General features: G+C 35.7%; 1 protein-coding gene across 3 annotated transcripts in view; it reads right to left on the bottom strand.

Moving 5' to 3' along the window:
* The window catches only part of srbd1 (S1 RNA binding domain 1), a 60369-nt gene that overhangs the window by 31031 nt on the left and 12728 nt on the right, over window positions 1-16610 (bottom strand). For all 3 annotated transcript variants that reach the window (XR_013205968.1, XM_077237274.1, XM_077237275.1), the window contains exons 13-15: window positions 14864-14954; window positions 14670-14777; window positions 3361-3452 (exon numbers count right to left, since the gene is read on the bottom strand). Coding sequence is in view for 2 of the 3 variants with exons in the window: in XM_077237274.1 (XP_077093389.1) it covers window positions 3361-3452; window positions 14670-14777; window positions 14864-14954 (291 nt within the window). In the remaining variant the exon portion in view is untranslated. The remainder of the gene's footprint in view (window positions 1-3360; window positions 3453-14669; window positions 14778-14863; window positions 14955-16610) is intronic.

Below are 16610 nucleotides of genomic sequence, written 5' to 3'. Positions count from 1 at the left end.
CCCATTTGAATTCTGCCCAGAATGCTATATTTTAAAGCGATATGGAGAAGATTAGGAGAAACGGTTAAAGATTAGGAGGAATCCCCTTATCCTGTGTCATACACAGGCAAAGACATGGGCCAACTAAGAGAGGTCAGGTCAAATAAGAATTCAATTAAAGACAAATAAAAACCCATTTCAGAAAAACTTGAATCTAACTTATCCCAGGAAATGTAACCAGCCAAACACAATATTATAAAATGAAATTAACATAAGCAGTTTGGCGCACTTGTTCCATTAGTTGTATCTAGTCTTGCCGAAGGTCAGCAAATGAAAGTCAGATTTTCATCTGTACTCAGCCATGTCTGCGAGAATCAGTGGGCGAGAAAGAAAGGGAGAGAGAGCGACTCAGACAGAAAACACAAGACAGAATGTGAGACATTGCGTGGTTTTCTGCCCAAGCACAACCTCCACATTACAGAGTCAGAGAGTGGAGAGAAGTGCTTTTGTGTGCGCTGTACAAGGCCTGAGCTGAAACTCCATCCCTTTCCAAATATTATTACAGGCAGCAATTTCCCACAGAGTTCAATGTGGAGACGCAGCGAGTGAGGCTTGGCGATCACGCTCCAGCAAGCCACCTCAAAACCTCCTTCAACAGTCACCTACTTCAGCGAGCACATACACCTTGATCTTTATAGAAAGCCAAACACCTCTGGAAACAATTGTCCTCAATCAAGATATGAACACCTTTCTCTACTGCAGGCATGACAGAGCAGGTCAGGAAGAGTCATATAATGAAAAATCAGTCAAAAACACAAATTCATTAACATATAAATGCCAACATTTACTCAATTATGACATGGTGTTCATAAGAAGGAAGTATATTATAGCCCCGTTCACACCGCCAACGACACAGTGACAAAGCGACATGATCCCATTCATTTTCAAAGAAGGGCTAGTGACTTCTACGACAAGAGCAACAGCGACCATTGGCGATAGAATGTAGGCATGTCAAGTGACGCAAGTCACACACAAAAGCTCAGAAATTTTAACTGTGCAAATTAGCAGCGAATTTCACAAGCAACAACCAATAGGATTGAAGTCTGTCAGTGGAGCTCACGTTACTGTCTCGAGTGCAGGTAAGACAGGACAGAGTTCTGGAGCGATTTCACTGTTTTATATTATTTGACTGTAACCACATACATGGAAATAATAAAATGATGCATGTAAAATAAACTGTTGGCAGTCTTAGTGAGTTGGATTCATAAATTGATTGTTTATGTTGCTAACTATATGATGCAGTGAACAGTTTAGCACTGCTGCAGTTCGTATTACAGATTTCCCCTGCATTTTGTTGATTATTAGGGACAAGATAATGGATTATATGTCAAAATCAAATGACGTTTTATTCATTTTTGACAGTACAAGCGAGTTGAATTCCTTGATTGACCGAACGTTAACCTGGTTAATAATTTTATGCACTGAGCACTGCTGTATTTTATATCACAATACTCTACAACAGCAGAATGCTACTTAATGTCTCTTGCACCTTCTAAAGATATAGGAGTGGTAAAGCCCACACACGATCCTTTAGCAATCATTCTAATATGCTGATTTGGTGCTCAATAATGCCTAGTACACACTGCATGATTTTAGCCCAGATTTTCACTCGCAGAGAGTTTTGTGGAAATCACAGATGAATGCTTGAAAGCGGAATAAAATCGGTGCTCGTTCACGTGAGTGACAATCAAATAGTGTGTGCTATCAAAGACGCAAACTTAGAGAAGCACTGATGCATCACTGAAATATTTCATGCCTGTCAAAAATGTAGCATGCCAAATATCTGGACCGGTCTGTGACTCAGAGTCCTCCAGTGTGAAATGTGTTTTGACTGGGAATGACATTGGAGTAAGATACAGGGCGAGGGAAATAAACCTTCCTTGTTTATCAATCTTGAAAACCGTTGTGCCGCTTAATATTTTTGAAGAACCATGAAATTTAGAAAGTAAGCAGAAATCTTGAGAATTATTTTGTTATAAAAATTATATATACACACATTATTTATGCTAGAAATGTAGAATTGTGTTTAATGTGTAAAACACAAAACACTGCACACATTGAAACACATCCCACATAGGACGGTCCAATTTCTTACGCCTCTCATAAAAGCGATAAATATAGCTCCCTAGTTTGCGCTTGCATTTGACCAGAGGAAAATTTATGATTAATCCCATACTGATTTACTGCTTTTATAGAGGAAGTCTGGTATAATTCTCAGATCCTGTTTTTGAGAACATTTGAGTGATTTCCAAACTTTTCGACTTGCTTTTTTATTTTTGTTAGAGTAGAGGGTGCTTGTGTGGTCTAAACACAGGCAAACCTTTTTACAGAAGGTTCTGTTTCACAGAAACAGATGGTTCTAGATGGTTTGATACTGATAGACTGTGAAAAACTATTGTTTCTTCTTCTGAAGTCCATGTATCGAAAACTAGAGAAATGAATGTGGCCTAAAGGAGACAGGGAGTCTGTTTCAGACAAAGGAGACAAAGTTGACTGAAATGGCACGTAAAGGTCTGGTTGAGTGGGAGCTGAGTTGGACTGACAGGTAAGGCGGTTGCCTTTAACTGGAGACTTGGAACTGGAGAATAAACAATCCCATCATTCAGAGGGACAGCTTTCATTCAGTGTTAGTACGTTAGTACGAAAAATAAGACATATCCTGCCAGTGAAGCTTTGACTTTCATGTACACAAGTTTGTATGTTTGCAAACCCTAAAACCAAAGCCTTTACATTTAATGGTAAAGATGCTTTTATATAAATGTAATAACTTAAAACACTAAACGAGAGATATTCTCATTTCAGGATTATTTAGTTTGAATTGTGTATATTGTGTTGCTCTGCATTGAATTTAGTAAAATGTGATTTGACAAAACTATTTTAATAGATAGTATACAGGCTTTAGAAGAAAAATACCCCATATTTTTTTAACTTTTAAAAAAAAAATGTATTTATTGTTTTGTTATATTTAATTGTGTGTGTGTGTTTGTTTGTTAATATTTTTAATAATACTTTATTTATTTATTTATTAGCACTAGCAGGCTTGGCAAATAATATAGAAAATGTTAAATCCTTGTCTCAAAAACAAAATCTGCCAATATCATTGTCAATGGCTGATTTTCTATTTTTAGTGTTTGTAGATAATTTTTTGCAAATACTATGTACAAAAAAACAAGTGTTTCTTTGATTTCCCATTTTATGTATGTCTCATTCGACATCTTTAAATTTCATTCCATAAATCTGCATTATATCAAGCATAAAAATAAAACTAAAATGGTCAATCACTTGTTTTGAGTGCGTGGAAAGAAGGAATATGTAAATTACCTGCACTCCTTAGGTTGGGATCCATGTCAGGCATCTCTTTAACAGCCTCAGGACTCACACTGTAGATGGACGCTCCTGCTTCATCTGTTATGCTGAAACAATAAAGACACACTGAAGCTGGCTTCCAAGGAAATCAGATGTAACCTCATGAAGACCCCAGTGAACTTATGAAGCTCCCTCAGTACATCTAGGAGGCGTCCGACCAAAGAGTCCATTTAAATACATTTCCATAGAAAGCTTGTAGTTGATACAGCAGGAACCAAAGTGTAGAGTACACAGCAATGCATGGAAGAAATACTAGAATACACAAACTCAGACCTGTTTTCATTGGAAAATTCGATTTTTTGACAAACTTTTTTCCTGAGTTCAGAAGGTTATAACTGATTTCTGTGCTGCCATGCACATATAGAATGTTCTGTTACAAATGTCATCCATTCACATGCATATTTTGAGGAATATTTATTCCTTAGAGTAGTACAAACCTGACAGTAATTACTAATAGTTATTTAAACCATCTGACAGCCCATATATTTAACTGGTTTAGTGATTCTCACTTGGGTATAAACTAGATTGACTCTCAACACATTTTCAGTAGCATGTGTATTGTCTGATAGCCACTCAAAGTGATTTATATTACACTAATTGCAGAGTCAGTCCCACCGCAGGGAGCAGGGTGACGACCACATAGGCTCAAAGGTGAAAGAGTGCACTCGGTTATATTTCCATCAGTAAAGTTAACTCTACCTGAACCAACAAAAACCCATACCTGAAAGGCTACAAATACAACACTAACAATAATTACCACATAAAACACAAGTTTAAACAATTTAACCACTAACATTCTGCAAAATGCTAGTATTCTAGTAATCTAACGGGCCAAGGAAAATATGAAAATATGGGTAAATACTGCCATCTACAGGACATAATGGTAAATGTGCTTGTCAACTATATTTAATGAAAAACTCGAAATGTTAAACAGCCCTACTGGAAAAGATTGATCATTGCCGGCTACTTTAATAATAATAATATACACTAACAATTCTGTAAATAATTAAATACAACTAACAAAGAAATCTGAAAGCTCATTATTTTTACACAATTTTATTATAAATGTTATTATGCAAGTTATCCATTTTTTCCTTTTCTAAAACCTCAAAACCAGCCTTTTTTTCCTTTACAACTTAACTGCCTGGTTGGGCACATAATAAAACTGACCTCTCTCTGAAAACGTCAGCAAGGATAAATGTCCTCCGCACATGATTATCACCACTGTGAATGACCATACAAATTAGGGCAGATCACCACTGCAGCCTCCATTACATTTGCTTCCTCTCTATTGGTGCCTAAGGGCTCTTTGGGTAACTTTGCCAATTAGTGTCATCATACTTATGACAGGATGCAGAGGCTTTGTGACATGGCCCACTAGTTTGACTGGTGTCCTCATTTTCCCAGATCCTTTCCCCTCCTCCCTCTTCCCTCTCACTCCAATAGCTGACAGATAGAGTAGCCATGATGACAGGACTAACGAGCCCTGGCATATGACCTAGGGGTCACGGTGGAGCAGGTTATTAGAAAGATTATTAACAAATTAAGAAGGAAACACATGCCAACCCTGATAAACATTCAAATAAAACACACATTTAAAATAAGATAAATAAACCATATAAATAAAAGTAATTGTTCTTTATGAAATGAAATATAAATGTCTCTTTCAGACATAGTAATAACGTACACAGAGACAATGCATGGCCTATAAACATTCACTAAGCATTACACCTTAAGTTCTTTTTTAAATATAAGGATATGAATATTTATTCAATATATTATAATAACATTAATTCAAATAATATATTAAGAATTATGTTATAATTATAATAAGCTATCTAGTTTAATAATTATAATGTACAATGTATATTATATATGAAATAATACAAATTAAATTATTTATAATACTTATCATTATTGTTATTATTATTATTACTACACAAAGGCATTTCATCTTGACTCGGATGTTCACAAGTAATTGACTAATAATTTGTTTACATTTATTTTTAAAATGTGTCTTTTTGATAAATATTGTGGGTTTTTTTTTCCTGAAAAGAATATCAAATTAATACTCTTTCTTTTTACTTATTTTAATTTACATGTAATAGATTACTTGTATTCACTTAAATCTGTCCATCTCTAATTTTAAGAACCTTCAAATAAAATAAATGTTCATTGAATATTCTATTAAATACAGTTTATTTATAGTTTGTGGTTGATTCAGTTTATTAATATCATGTTGGTCCTCATCAAACAAAAAGTACTAATCTTCAGTGTGTAGAATTTTTCTGCATTCTTTCCACCAGAATGATATGACAACCGTGCTGAAAGACAGAAAAGGAGAGAGCAGATTTTTGATATTGAGAAAGAGAGGAACCTGTCATTTGAATAAATCAGAAGGGCTGGAAGGGTTAATGGGTACAAGCCCTGAACCATTCTGACATGGATATGCATCACATCGACCAACCACTTCTCTTCATTAAGGGCACGGCTGAACTTGTAAAAGGGCAGGCAGCAGAAGGCTGTGAGCATTCAGCCCAGCTCAAGTGGACACCAACACACAAGAACAAAGACAAAACCTGCCTGCAAGTGTAGCAGATGACTTGATGACCCTTGAGGTCTGACAGTCACTCACTTACTCACACCCAATACACCCACACTTTGGGGACTATCATGTCTCAATGAAGAGTCTCTGGGCAAAGTCATGGCCGGGCCCCCTCTAACTGGAAGTAATTGTGGTATTCTCTGTGTTTGTCATCATCCTCTAGGCTGGTCCATCTCCCCCTCCCAATGTCCATGACCACCGGGTGACACCAAGAGATGGATACATACTTTGATACTTGCCCCCTAAACACATGTTCTAATTAAACGCATTCATCAGATCTGTCTGCGGGGTGAAGAAATATCTCCAAACCTGGAGATAGAAGCCCAATGTTCTTGATATTACTGGTTAAATTTGGAAAAATAAGACAAAATGTGCTGTTTTTATGTAAAAAGCTGAGAAAATTATAAATGCTTTGACACGATGAAAGTTTTTTCCCTGCAAATTATTAAGTAAATTAGCAAAACAAAAAAAGTAATTTATGCAGTGGAGTACAAAATTTGCATACTACTTATTTTGAAATCAGTTTGCTTTTCGGGGCAAAAAGTTCAAAAACTCCCCAGTCTTAATAGTTATGAGGTCTCGGTGAATAAACGTATCATAATGCATTTATCCTATGAAAGATAATCATTAAATTGTAAACAAGAAAATAGTAATATTGTAAAATATTATTACAATTTTGATTAATTATCAAATTAAATTTGATCCTGTGATACTAAAGCTGCATTTTCAGCAGTCATTACTCCAGTCTTCAGTGTCACATGACCCTTCAGAAATCATTCCAACACCCTGAATTGCTGATCAATCAATATTTATTATCATCATCAATGTTGAAAACAGTTAAATGCTAAATATTTTTTGTGGAAACCATGGTGATTTTTCCGCCCCAGAATTATTTATTATTGTCTGTCACTTTTGATCAATTTAATGCATCCTTGCTGAATAAAAATATGAATTTCTTTAAAAGAAAACACTTTTGAATGGTATTGTATATTACTATAAAATTCTGTTTATTTCAATGTACAGTAAAGGGGATATATTATTAGCAATATACCATTTTAAATGAAAAATAATTGAATCTCAATATATCACCATCAAATGTGCAAAATTTACTAAAGCCGGTCTTTTGTCTTTCACGTAAGCTGAAACAAAAAAGGACATTCTTATGAAAAAAAATATTTAAAAAAATTACTCATAGCCAGCAGACCCAAGGGATTCCCAAAAGAGAAAAAAAATCATGAGATATCAGACCAATGCCAAGTCTAAACACTATGACATTTTTTGCCTAGAAAAGGGCCAAAATGGCAGGTGTCAAAGGCCGTCAGTCTCAGGCTCTGTGCTAGGGGGTAGCAAGTGCCTAGTCAGCGTGGAGGTGCAGTTAACAGCACATTCAAGCTGCCACCACCACACAAGTCTGAAAAGAGCAAAACCTCACAGTCACTCACGTCAAACTGGTGGCAGATGTTCATCACCCCTTCCTCCTCTGAACACCCAAAGAACTGCAGCAGAGGGTGTCAGCTGTGCAGATTACTGGATGTTTTCCTGTGTGTAGCAGGCAGGAGCCAGTAGACGGGGTTTTGAATATTTTCGTGTCCAAGCCTCAAACTCAAGAACCTCAAACTCAAGAACCTCATCTTAACCAAGAAGATTTTAAAGATTCAATGGCTCACACGGTGGACTGGACCTAGCAATTCAAAGCACTCAAGTATAGCCCACAAAAAAGGATATTCCAGAGCTTTCCATATTCTAATTTTCAAGGCCAGTTTCATTGGAAGCCTAGTTCATATATGCAGATGTGGAATTGAGGTTTCTATGTTTTGATGTTGCTTGCGTTTCCTTTTTCTGTACTCCAAGGGCTATAAACTACAACCTAAAACGGCCTAACACAAGTAAATGAGGCATGAAATGTGCAGCATGTTAAAAACTTTACTGGTGGGGATTGCTTCCAGTTGTTCTGACATCACAAGAGCACATTAGATTAGAAATTGACAAATGGGGATATGGCATCTGAGTTTAAGGCAATGAAAACTTTCAAGCGGACAACTTGCTTGATCTCATGCTTGGCTGCCACGGATCAATCAGCACTAGTCGGATAGGGAGTGACATTGCCGTATTTATGTCCGTTCTTCTGGAAACTTCATTTTAAATGCAAGAAAGTATTCATAGTAAGCTAGTGTTAAAGTTTTTAAAATAAATCAATTTTTTATGATTGGATTTTTCATGTTCTTAGTCATTGTAGATAATACACTAGTGCTGAATAGCTTGTTTTTTTAAAGAAATTAATATTTTTATTCAGCAAGAATGCATTAAATGAATCAAAAGTGACAGTAGAGGCATTTATGTTACAGAAGATTTCTATTTTAAATCAATGCTGTTATTTTGAACTTTCTACTCAACAGCAGCAACAACAAAACACTGTTTCTACAAAAATATTAAGCAGCACAACCATTTTCACTTCTTGAGCGGAAAATCAGCATATTAAAACGATTTCTGAAGGATCATGTGACACTAAAGACACAATGGAGCAATGAAACAATGGCTGCTGAAAATTCAACTTAGCCCTCACAGGAATCAATTACATTTTAAAATAGATTTTAAAACAGTTATTTTAAATTGTAATAACATGTCACAATATTACTGTCTTACTGTATTTTTTTATACAAATAAAATGTAGCCTTGGTGAGACCTTTTTCATAAATATATAAAAAAATCATTTCAAATCCTAAACTTTTGAACGGTATTGTATATGACACCACATATTTAAAGCTGCAGTCCGTAACTTTTTTGGGTTAAAAATGATCCAAAATAAATTTGAGCAAGTACATAACCAGCCAGTGTCTAAAACTATCTGCTTGCCTTAGCTCGATTCTAAACGGTAAGATTGTAATAATGTTTTTTACTCCAGTGGTACTGGTGTATTTCTGTGGGAAAGTCGAGCATGTCTTTGTATGATGGGCTATGTTGTGTGTGAGGATGTTAAAGGTGGAGATTTATAGCCGTTTCACACAGCACTTTAAATTAATCAATTTGATGGCGGATCAAGAAAGGTTCAAACGCCAATCACCAGTGACAACTTAAGATTCACCCGTTGTAAAATACAAAAGACTTCGGAGTGGCTACAGAAAAAAAGAGATTATTTAAATGCAGTCACGCAATGCTGATGTTGTTAACATTAATAATTTGAGAACAAAGTATAATTTGCACAGTTTGACGTGATAAGCGATCGTTAGATTTAATCAGCGCGATTTACTAAAATGATTTACTTTTTTTCCCTTAGTTGGTCAGATCAAAAGTGGATGTTAATTGTTCAGGTGACATTTTCCTGTGAAAATTCTGATGTTGATCATACTTCCAAAAAGTAGAATCTGTGATTCCGAATGACACACCGGCGCGGCGACTGACACCCGCACATTCTCCTCAAAACATTGTATTCACCTGCGCTGTGCCGTGCCGAGGCACAACCCACCCAAGTTGGTAATTCTTCGAATAACTGCAATTGCAGATTTCCAACAGAAATAGCGACAAAGAGGAAAAACTACAAACTGCAGCTTTAAATTCTATGTATTAAATTACTTTGTCATTTTACAACCTTAAACAGCAAGATTTAGGTAAACAAAGTATATTAGTTTAAATATTTTGTTTGTTTTTTTTATTCTGAACATTACGTACCTGCAGCATATGTCCTATCATGGCTTATAGCTTTATTATGAATTGGTCAATGTGTTTTCTATCCCAAAAATGATTGTATATAGTTGGATATATAATAGATCAAATAGAGATACTACTCATTTAAAAACCTGACTGCTTTACTTTTCGATGGCAAGATAAATCTAAGAGCAAATGTAAGATGGCATATTGACGTAAATAAAAGCCCCACCACTGTCAACCACACACAGACATTACCATACATTTCAATATGTTAACATCAGTCAATCAAAATTAGGCAGGCTCAAGACAGTTGCTCATGGAGCCATTGGTTCTGGGTGTCCTCTGTGATGCGGACATCAATCCCTCAGTGAGCCATGAGCCGTGGGCCTGTGACTGGCAAATATTCCTCCTCATTCCTCACTGTCCTAATCACCCTACCCAGAATCCTCCTCAAAGGACAAACTTTCCTGATGCAAAATTCTAGTCATCCAAGACCTTACAGCAAAAAGTGATTTCACTTTACCAGGAGCAAGCTGGCAGTAAAGGGCAAGTATTAATATTATATATCTGGGCATATATATGAAATAAATATATAAATAAAAACATTGAATATATAAATATAGGCTATGCATAATAATAATAATAATAATAATAATAATAATAGATATTATTATTCATATACATCGCTTATATTTATATATACTTTTTTTTATTAATATTATATATCTGGGCATATATATGAAATAAATATATAAATAAAAACATTGAATATATAAATATAGGCTATGCATAATAATAATAATAATAATAATAATAATAATAATAATAGATATTATTATTCATATACATCGCTTATATTTATATATACTTTTTTTTACATATATTTATTTTCTTATATATGCCAATATACATATAATTTAATATACATACTTTACAGAAAGCTTGCACCAGGTACAGTGAAATAATAATAATAAAAATAATATTGTAATATTGTTGAATATTGTCCCTTCTAAAAGATTACAATTTTAGAAAGCAAACGTTTCATTTAGACTTTCATCCATGCTGACATTGCATCTGCCAGTGTTAAGGAAATTGTAAAGATGCGACTATTCATAATTTACAGCAAGTGGTAGTTTCCTTCCTGTTAAGACTGAAGTGGTCATGCTTAACAACTGATCCCAGCAACAGAGTGTACTAAAAGAAAAATGAAAAAGGATAGATGAGAGAGAGCTCCTGTAATTCTGCTTTCTCCTGCAAAGTGAGTCTAATGACCAGAGACTGGCCGGCTGGTGGCAGAGAGCAAGCCTGAGGGGAGAATGGTGGTCACTGCCACTGTCTTCAACCTTAAGAACTGACAGAGCTGTCCAATCAGTCTGTAGCCATAGCTCAGTATCAGGATCACTGTCCTGACAGTCGAAACACTACAGGCTCCCTCGTTAAGCAAGATACATGTCATTTTGTCCTTTAGGCGTGAGAAGCAAAGTCAGGGCCAAACAGCAGCAATGACCAGAGTCAGAGCAGCACCTTCTGAAACGTTTCTTAGAAAGGAAACACAGTTTATAATATAAAATTGACATATTACACTCAATAAATAAGAGTGCAGTTGCTCTAAAATAAAAACATATCAATTCAGTATGGCACACAATACCCAATGAACCTCTAACCCAAATCTGTACAACATAACTATGACAAATCCATGACCAAAGCGCCAAGCGTTTCTACCAGAAGCATTAAGACACCATGTCAGCCAAGGTCAACTTTTATTGGGTCATCTTAGAGGCCCTTAGAGCATGTATTAGTCATGAGAAAGCAGCATACACACACCGATACTGATAAAACACACATACAGTGAGAGACAGTATTCCAGGAATCTCACACTCCCAAGTTCAAAGCTAATTATTTGTACCTTTAATCATAATGCAAACCAATTCAATTCAAATCATTGAAGCGGTCTTGAAGGATAAAAGCACCTGGCAGTAAAGAGTGCTGGGCCAACAGAGGGCGCCACAGAGGGGTTCCAGGAGAGAGGTTCAAAGCATGGTGTTATCTCACAGCTAATTCATATTGGAACGAACTCAACTGGGGCACAACCTACAGAGTGAAAGTTCAAAGTGAGGGCAACTCTTCACCATTCATGCGAGTTTCTCGGTGTACAACAGGTATTAAGGCAAACTGTCACAAGAGACTAATAAAAAGACCTACACTATGTGTGCGGTCTACACAACTTTTAAAACATTTGAATATGGAAAATGTGTAAGCATTAACAAATTAGTCAAAAAAATTACGCAAGAACTGAGGATGTGTAGAACTTTGTGAATGGCCACAGATTATGTGCATGCCTGCTAGTATTTTTTGATTATTTATCAACAACATTAATAATAATATTGGTATCATAAAAAATATATATATTTAATTTAAATAAATTACCTACTATATATTTAATATTCACAATATGTATAATGCATATTTTACCCATCTTATTTTGCAACACAGAAATAAGTGCAAGATATTCTGTGAAAGACTCCGGATTCATTAGCGACTATTGGTAAATAACTAGAACACATTGCCTTAATTAGTAAATCTATTAGCACCACAAACCAGTGCGTTTATGATTTTGATAATGAATTAAAATAATATGATAACAAATACCAGTTTGCAATATCAAGCAGCATAATATGGCAAGTAAAATAACTGGAACCGAATGACACTGGAAGCCAGACGCATTCCATTAAAAATAAATAAAAATAAAAATAAAGATAAAACAACACTAATGTATTACTAACAGTAATGTCATTATACCACACTGTTAAATGCAAGTAAAGTCCCGTATGCAGACAATTTGCCCAGTTTCCTTGAAACCATATCTAAGTACCATCAGAAATCACCAAAAAAAGGCCTTATTGTAGAAAGAACCAGAAGAAAATGTCAAGTCGTCAGTGTTTATCCCAGTCTTACTCAAGTAGCATCCCTACCAACTCAACAGGCAAGTGTCCCTTCATTTAAAGTAAGAGCACCAGGTCGCTGAGAGCCGTGCAGCTTATCCCGCAGGCTCACACCGCACACAGTCTGCCGGCACTGCCTGTCATTCCTCAGGAGCAGTCAGGCAAACAAAAGGAGAGGAGACGGCTAGCGGGGACGTCGGGACAGAAGGGAGGGAGCAAGGGATGGTAGGTGGGGGCAACGGATGGTTTTATTTCTCAAGCTGAGGAGTAGGGAGACAGATAGCAGACGGTGCAAATGAAGCCGCTGATTTGATTGACTAGTGATGTACAAAGTGCACTGTGTGGAGATGAACTTTCAAAAGGGAATGAAAAATAACCCAGTTCAATTACATATTCCCTAACAAACATAACACCTAAAACACAATAGCACAAGATGCATCTACACTTCTACAGTACCATTCAGAAGTTTGGTGTCAGTAAGATATATTTTTTTTTAGAAAGAAATTAATACTTCTATTCAGCAAAAACACATTAAATTGTTCAAAAGTAACAGTGAAGACATTTATATTTTTACAGTCCTTTTTCTGTAAAAATGCTGTTCTTTTTAACTTTCTTTTCATCAAAGAATCCTAAAAATTTGTATTCTGTTATCACAAAAATATGCAGCACAACTGTTTTCAACATTGATACTGTAATAATAAGAAATGTTTCTTGAGCTCCAAATCAGCATATTAGAATGATTTCTAAAGGAACATGTGACTGAAGACTGGAGGAATGACACACAGGAATAAATTACATTTTAAAATATATGCAAATAGAATTAGAGTTATTTTAAATTGTAATAATATTTCACAATATTACTATTTTCAAAGGCAGCCTTGGTGAGCGAGAGTCAAAAAAGTCAGTCAGGTCTATGTATGTGTGAATCATTCTTGTGTTAAGTCTCAAAGGCAAATACCAAAAAAATGGGAAGTTTAAGGGTCAGAAAAGGGTGAAGTATTATCACAAAAATTTAATTATGAAAATATAAATAAATATAAATAAAAATAATTATACCAAACACCACGCTTTGAGTTTGTAAAATGAGCAAAAATGCTTTCATGTGTTTTTATACACATGTAACCACTCCATGTTTCCTTTTCATTTGCATTCATTCATTAAGCAGACAATTTTATCCAAATCGACTTGAGAAATACAACAAGCGAGAATGCATGTCCTGTTTAAGCACTTCATGCAAAAACTGCAACTAGATCCATTTTTCCACTTATTGGAACATTTAAGCGTGCAGTTTTAAAGTATTTATTTTAACTTGCACCCTGCTTCTACAAATACTTGGCTGTGACTACCAGGACAGGAAACAAAGTTCAAACTGTCTGGCACACCCGACGAAGCAGTCGGCGTTGCATTGCCAATTTTGAGATCTCAAATCTTCCACTTTCCTTTTAGAATGGAGGTTGAAATGGATCCACTTGTGGAGCGCCTTGGATGTCAATTTTGACGCATCATGCTTTGCTGAGAACTACTGAGCCAGACCTGGCAACCCATCTGAGCTGCACTGAGGGATGCGGAGAGCTGTAATGAAAACCACCATCAGTGTACGCCATAAACGGCCACTTCAGAGCGGTTCTGGGCAGCTCTCCAGTCAGAACCAAAAGTCAACAAACACGAGTCTAGCTAGATGGAGAGAGAGACAATCCCAGATCCAGCCTTTATTTGGGTTGGAGGAAAACACGTCGCACTGGTTTGGTTTAAAGGGCGGTGAGAAATATTTGTTTTTAATTAGAGACAGTCAAACAAGGTCCAGATACCATTTAAAATCCGTAAGAGTAACACATTCCAGACCGGGACCATTTCCTTCGCTCCTTTTCTGCGTACCTTGCTTAAAAGTTGCTATTTTCACTCTTAGTATAGTTTATTGATTACATTTTTTCTAATTTAAATCTGCAATTGCACTAAGACTGTAAAGGAGCCTGATGTGACCTCAAACTAAAGCTGAGCTACTCTCAGAAGAACAAAATCTGCTGTATTGCTCACTGGTCTGCTCTGTTTCTAAAAAAAGGGAAATGTCATACCAGTAGGAAACATCCATTGGGTTGAAAAAGCGCCTTTTAATTAGGTCTGTAAAGAAGGCTTCAGTCTCCCTGCATGCTTTGCCATTTCCTATGACAATGGTTTGACAGCTGTGGGAGAACAAAAATATGAAGTTATTCATAGATATTTTAGGGTGCCTACAAATTACACAATGTTATCATTATGATTGCAATACCTGTGTTTGAACATAAGATGGCGCAGTTTTTCTGCCTCTTTGTGTTTAGCAGAGCTATGGAGGTACACCACATCTGTATGCAGGATCTGACCTGAGGAAAGAATAAAGAATAGATATGTCAGGACAGTATGTGACTAGATTTTATGTGGAAATCAACTTAACAATACATCATCATCACATAGGTACAGCAGACCCCCATTCATTTCCTCTCCAATTCTTTGCCTCCACCTTGTTCCCCTCTCCTCTCAAGACAATACGGCTACCGTTTTCTGTCAGCCTGAGAGAGGCAGTCTAATCGCAATAGACACCTCAAGAGCCGGGCAGGTCATGTGACTACACACCCACAGACATGTCACAGTCAAGCTGGGTTTGCGTGTGGTGCTGCTGCAGGGCAGAGGGCAAATATGGCAATGCCACCTGACACACACCCGCCAGGCCGATCAGTCGCTTGGACGCCGGGCACACAGGGCACAGCGTGCAGCTCCACGCACCGAGAGGACACAATGGGCATTCTCATCAGACCTGCCAATCAGACACTCTCCTTTATCAAATTTAAAATGATGCTGCACTAAACTAAAAGTAATTACAATTAACCGGCAAAAGTTAATTATGACTATATGGTCCATTTCAATCCTGGACTATATTTGGTTGATTACAAAGATTTCAAAACATCAACTCAAATTTACTATAACTATCCTCTATTATTAGATTATAATTTGATTGTTAGTTGACAGCCAATAGAAAAAAACAGAAAAATATTAGAAAAGATCAATTTAATAAACGATAAATTATAATAAAACATATCGATTACAATATTACAGTTCAAGCATCTTTCTTTCTTTTCTCCCAACATCTTTAGAACCAACTGACAAAAGACATGCATGATATGGTATTGTTGTCAATTGCTCTGAAATATTGTATTATTGTTTATTAAAGTTATCTTTTTTTCTAGTTTTACTCTTTCATTTATATATATAACCAAGTTTGGAAGAATTATGATTCATTATTTATTTTATTTTTTTGGAAAAAGGTCTTCTATGCTCACCAAGGATTTTTGCATTTATTTTACCAAAAATACAGTAAAAACCATAAAATTGCAATATATGATTAGTTTGAAATAACTATTTTCTATTTGAATACATTTTTATAAATAATTTATTCTTGTGATTGCCAAGCTGAATTTTCAGCAGCCATTACTCCAGTCTCCAGTACTCCAGTCTGTCACATGAATCCTTCGAAATCATTCTAATATGTTGCTTTGCTACTTAAGAAACATTTCATATTATAAATGCTTAAGCAGTTTTTGCTGCTTAATAATTTTGTGGAAACTCAACCATTTCAAAGTTTTTGGATAAGTTTTATTTTTTAATTCTTCAGCAAGGACACATTACTACCTTCACCAAAAGTGACAGTAAAACATTTGTTTTGGTAAAAAAGAGTTGTACTTCAAATAAATTCTGTTCTTTTGAACTTTTTATTTATAACTGAAATAAATATATATCATGTTTTTTTGTTTTTTTTTATAATTAAAAGTTCTACAGCAGAACATTATGGACCGTTATTTTAAATTGAACTAATATGCAATATTATTTTGTGTGTGTGTGTGTGTGTGTGCGCATGTTCTTGTATATATGGTTTATGAGGACACACATGTGTACAATGACATGGGTATTACAATGTAAACATGGTTTATGGGACACTTTCCACTTTATTTTTATTAGGGTTAGTGTAGGGGAATCGAATATAC

The sequence above is a fragment of the Siphateles boraxobius genome, unplaced genomic scaffold (genome assembly GCF_051911475.1).
Source record: "Siphateles boraxobius isolate OS27281-9 unplaced genomic scaffold, OSU_SipBor_1 20, whole genome shotgun sequence".
NCBI classification, from domain to species: Eukaryota; Metazoa; Chordata; class Actinopteri; order Cypriniformes; family Leuciscidae; genus Siphateles; species Siphateles boraxobius.
Note: the sequence above shows the minus strand (reverse complement) of the source record. Positions and strands in the feature narration are given on the sequence as shown.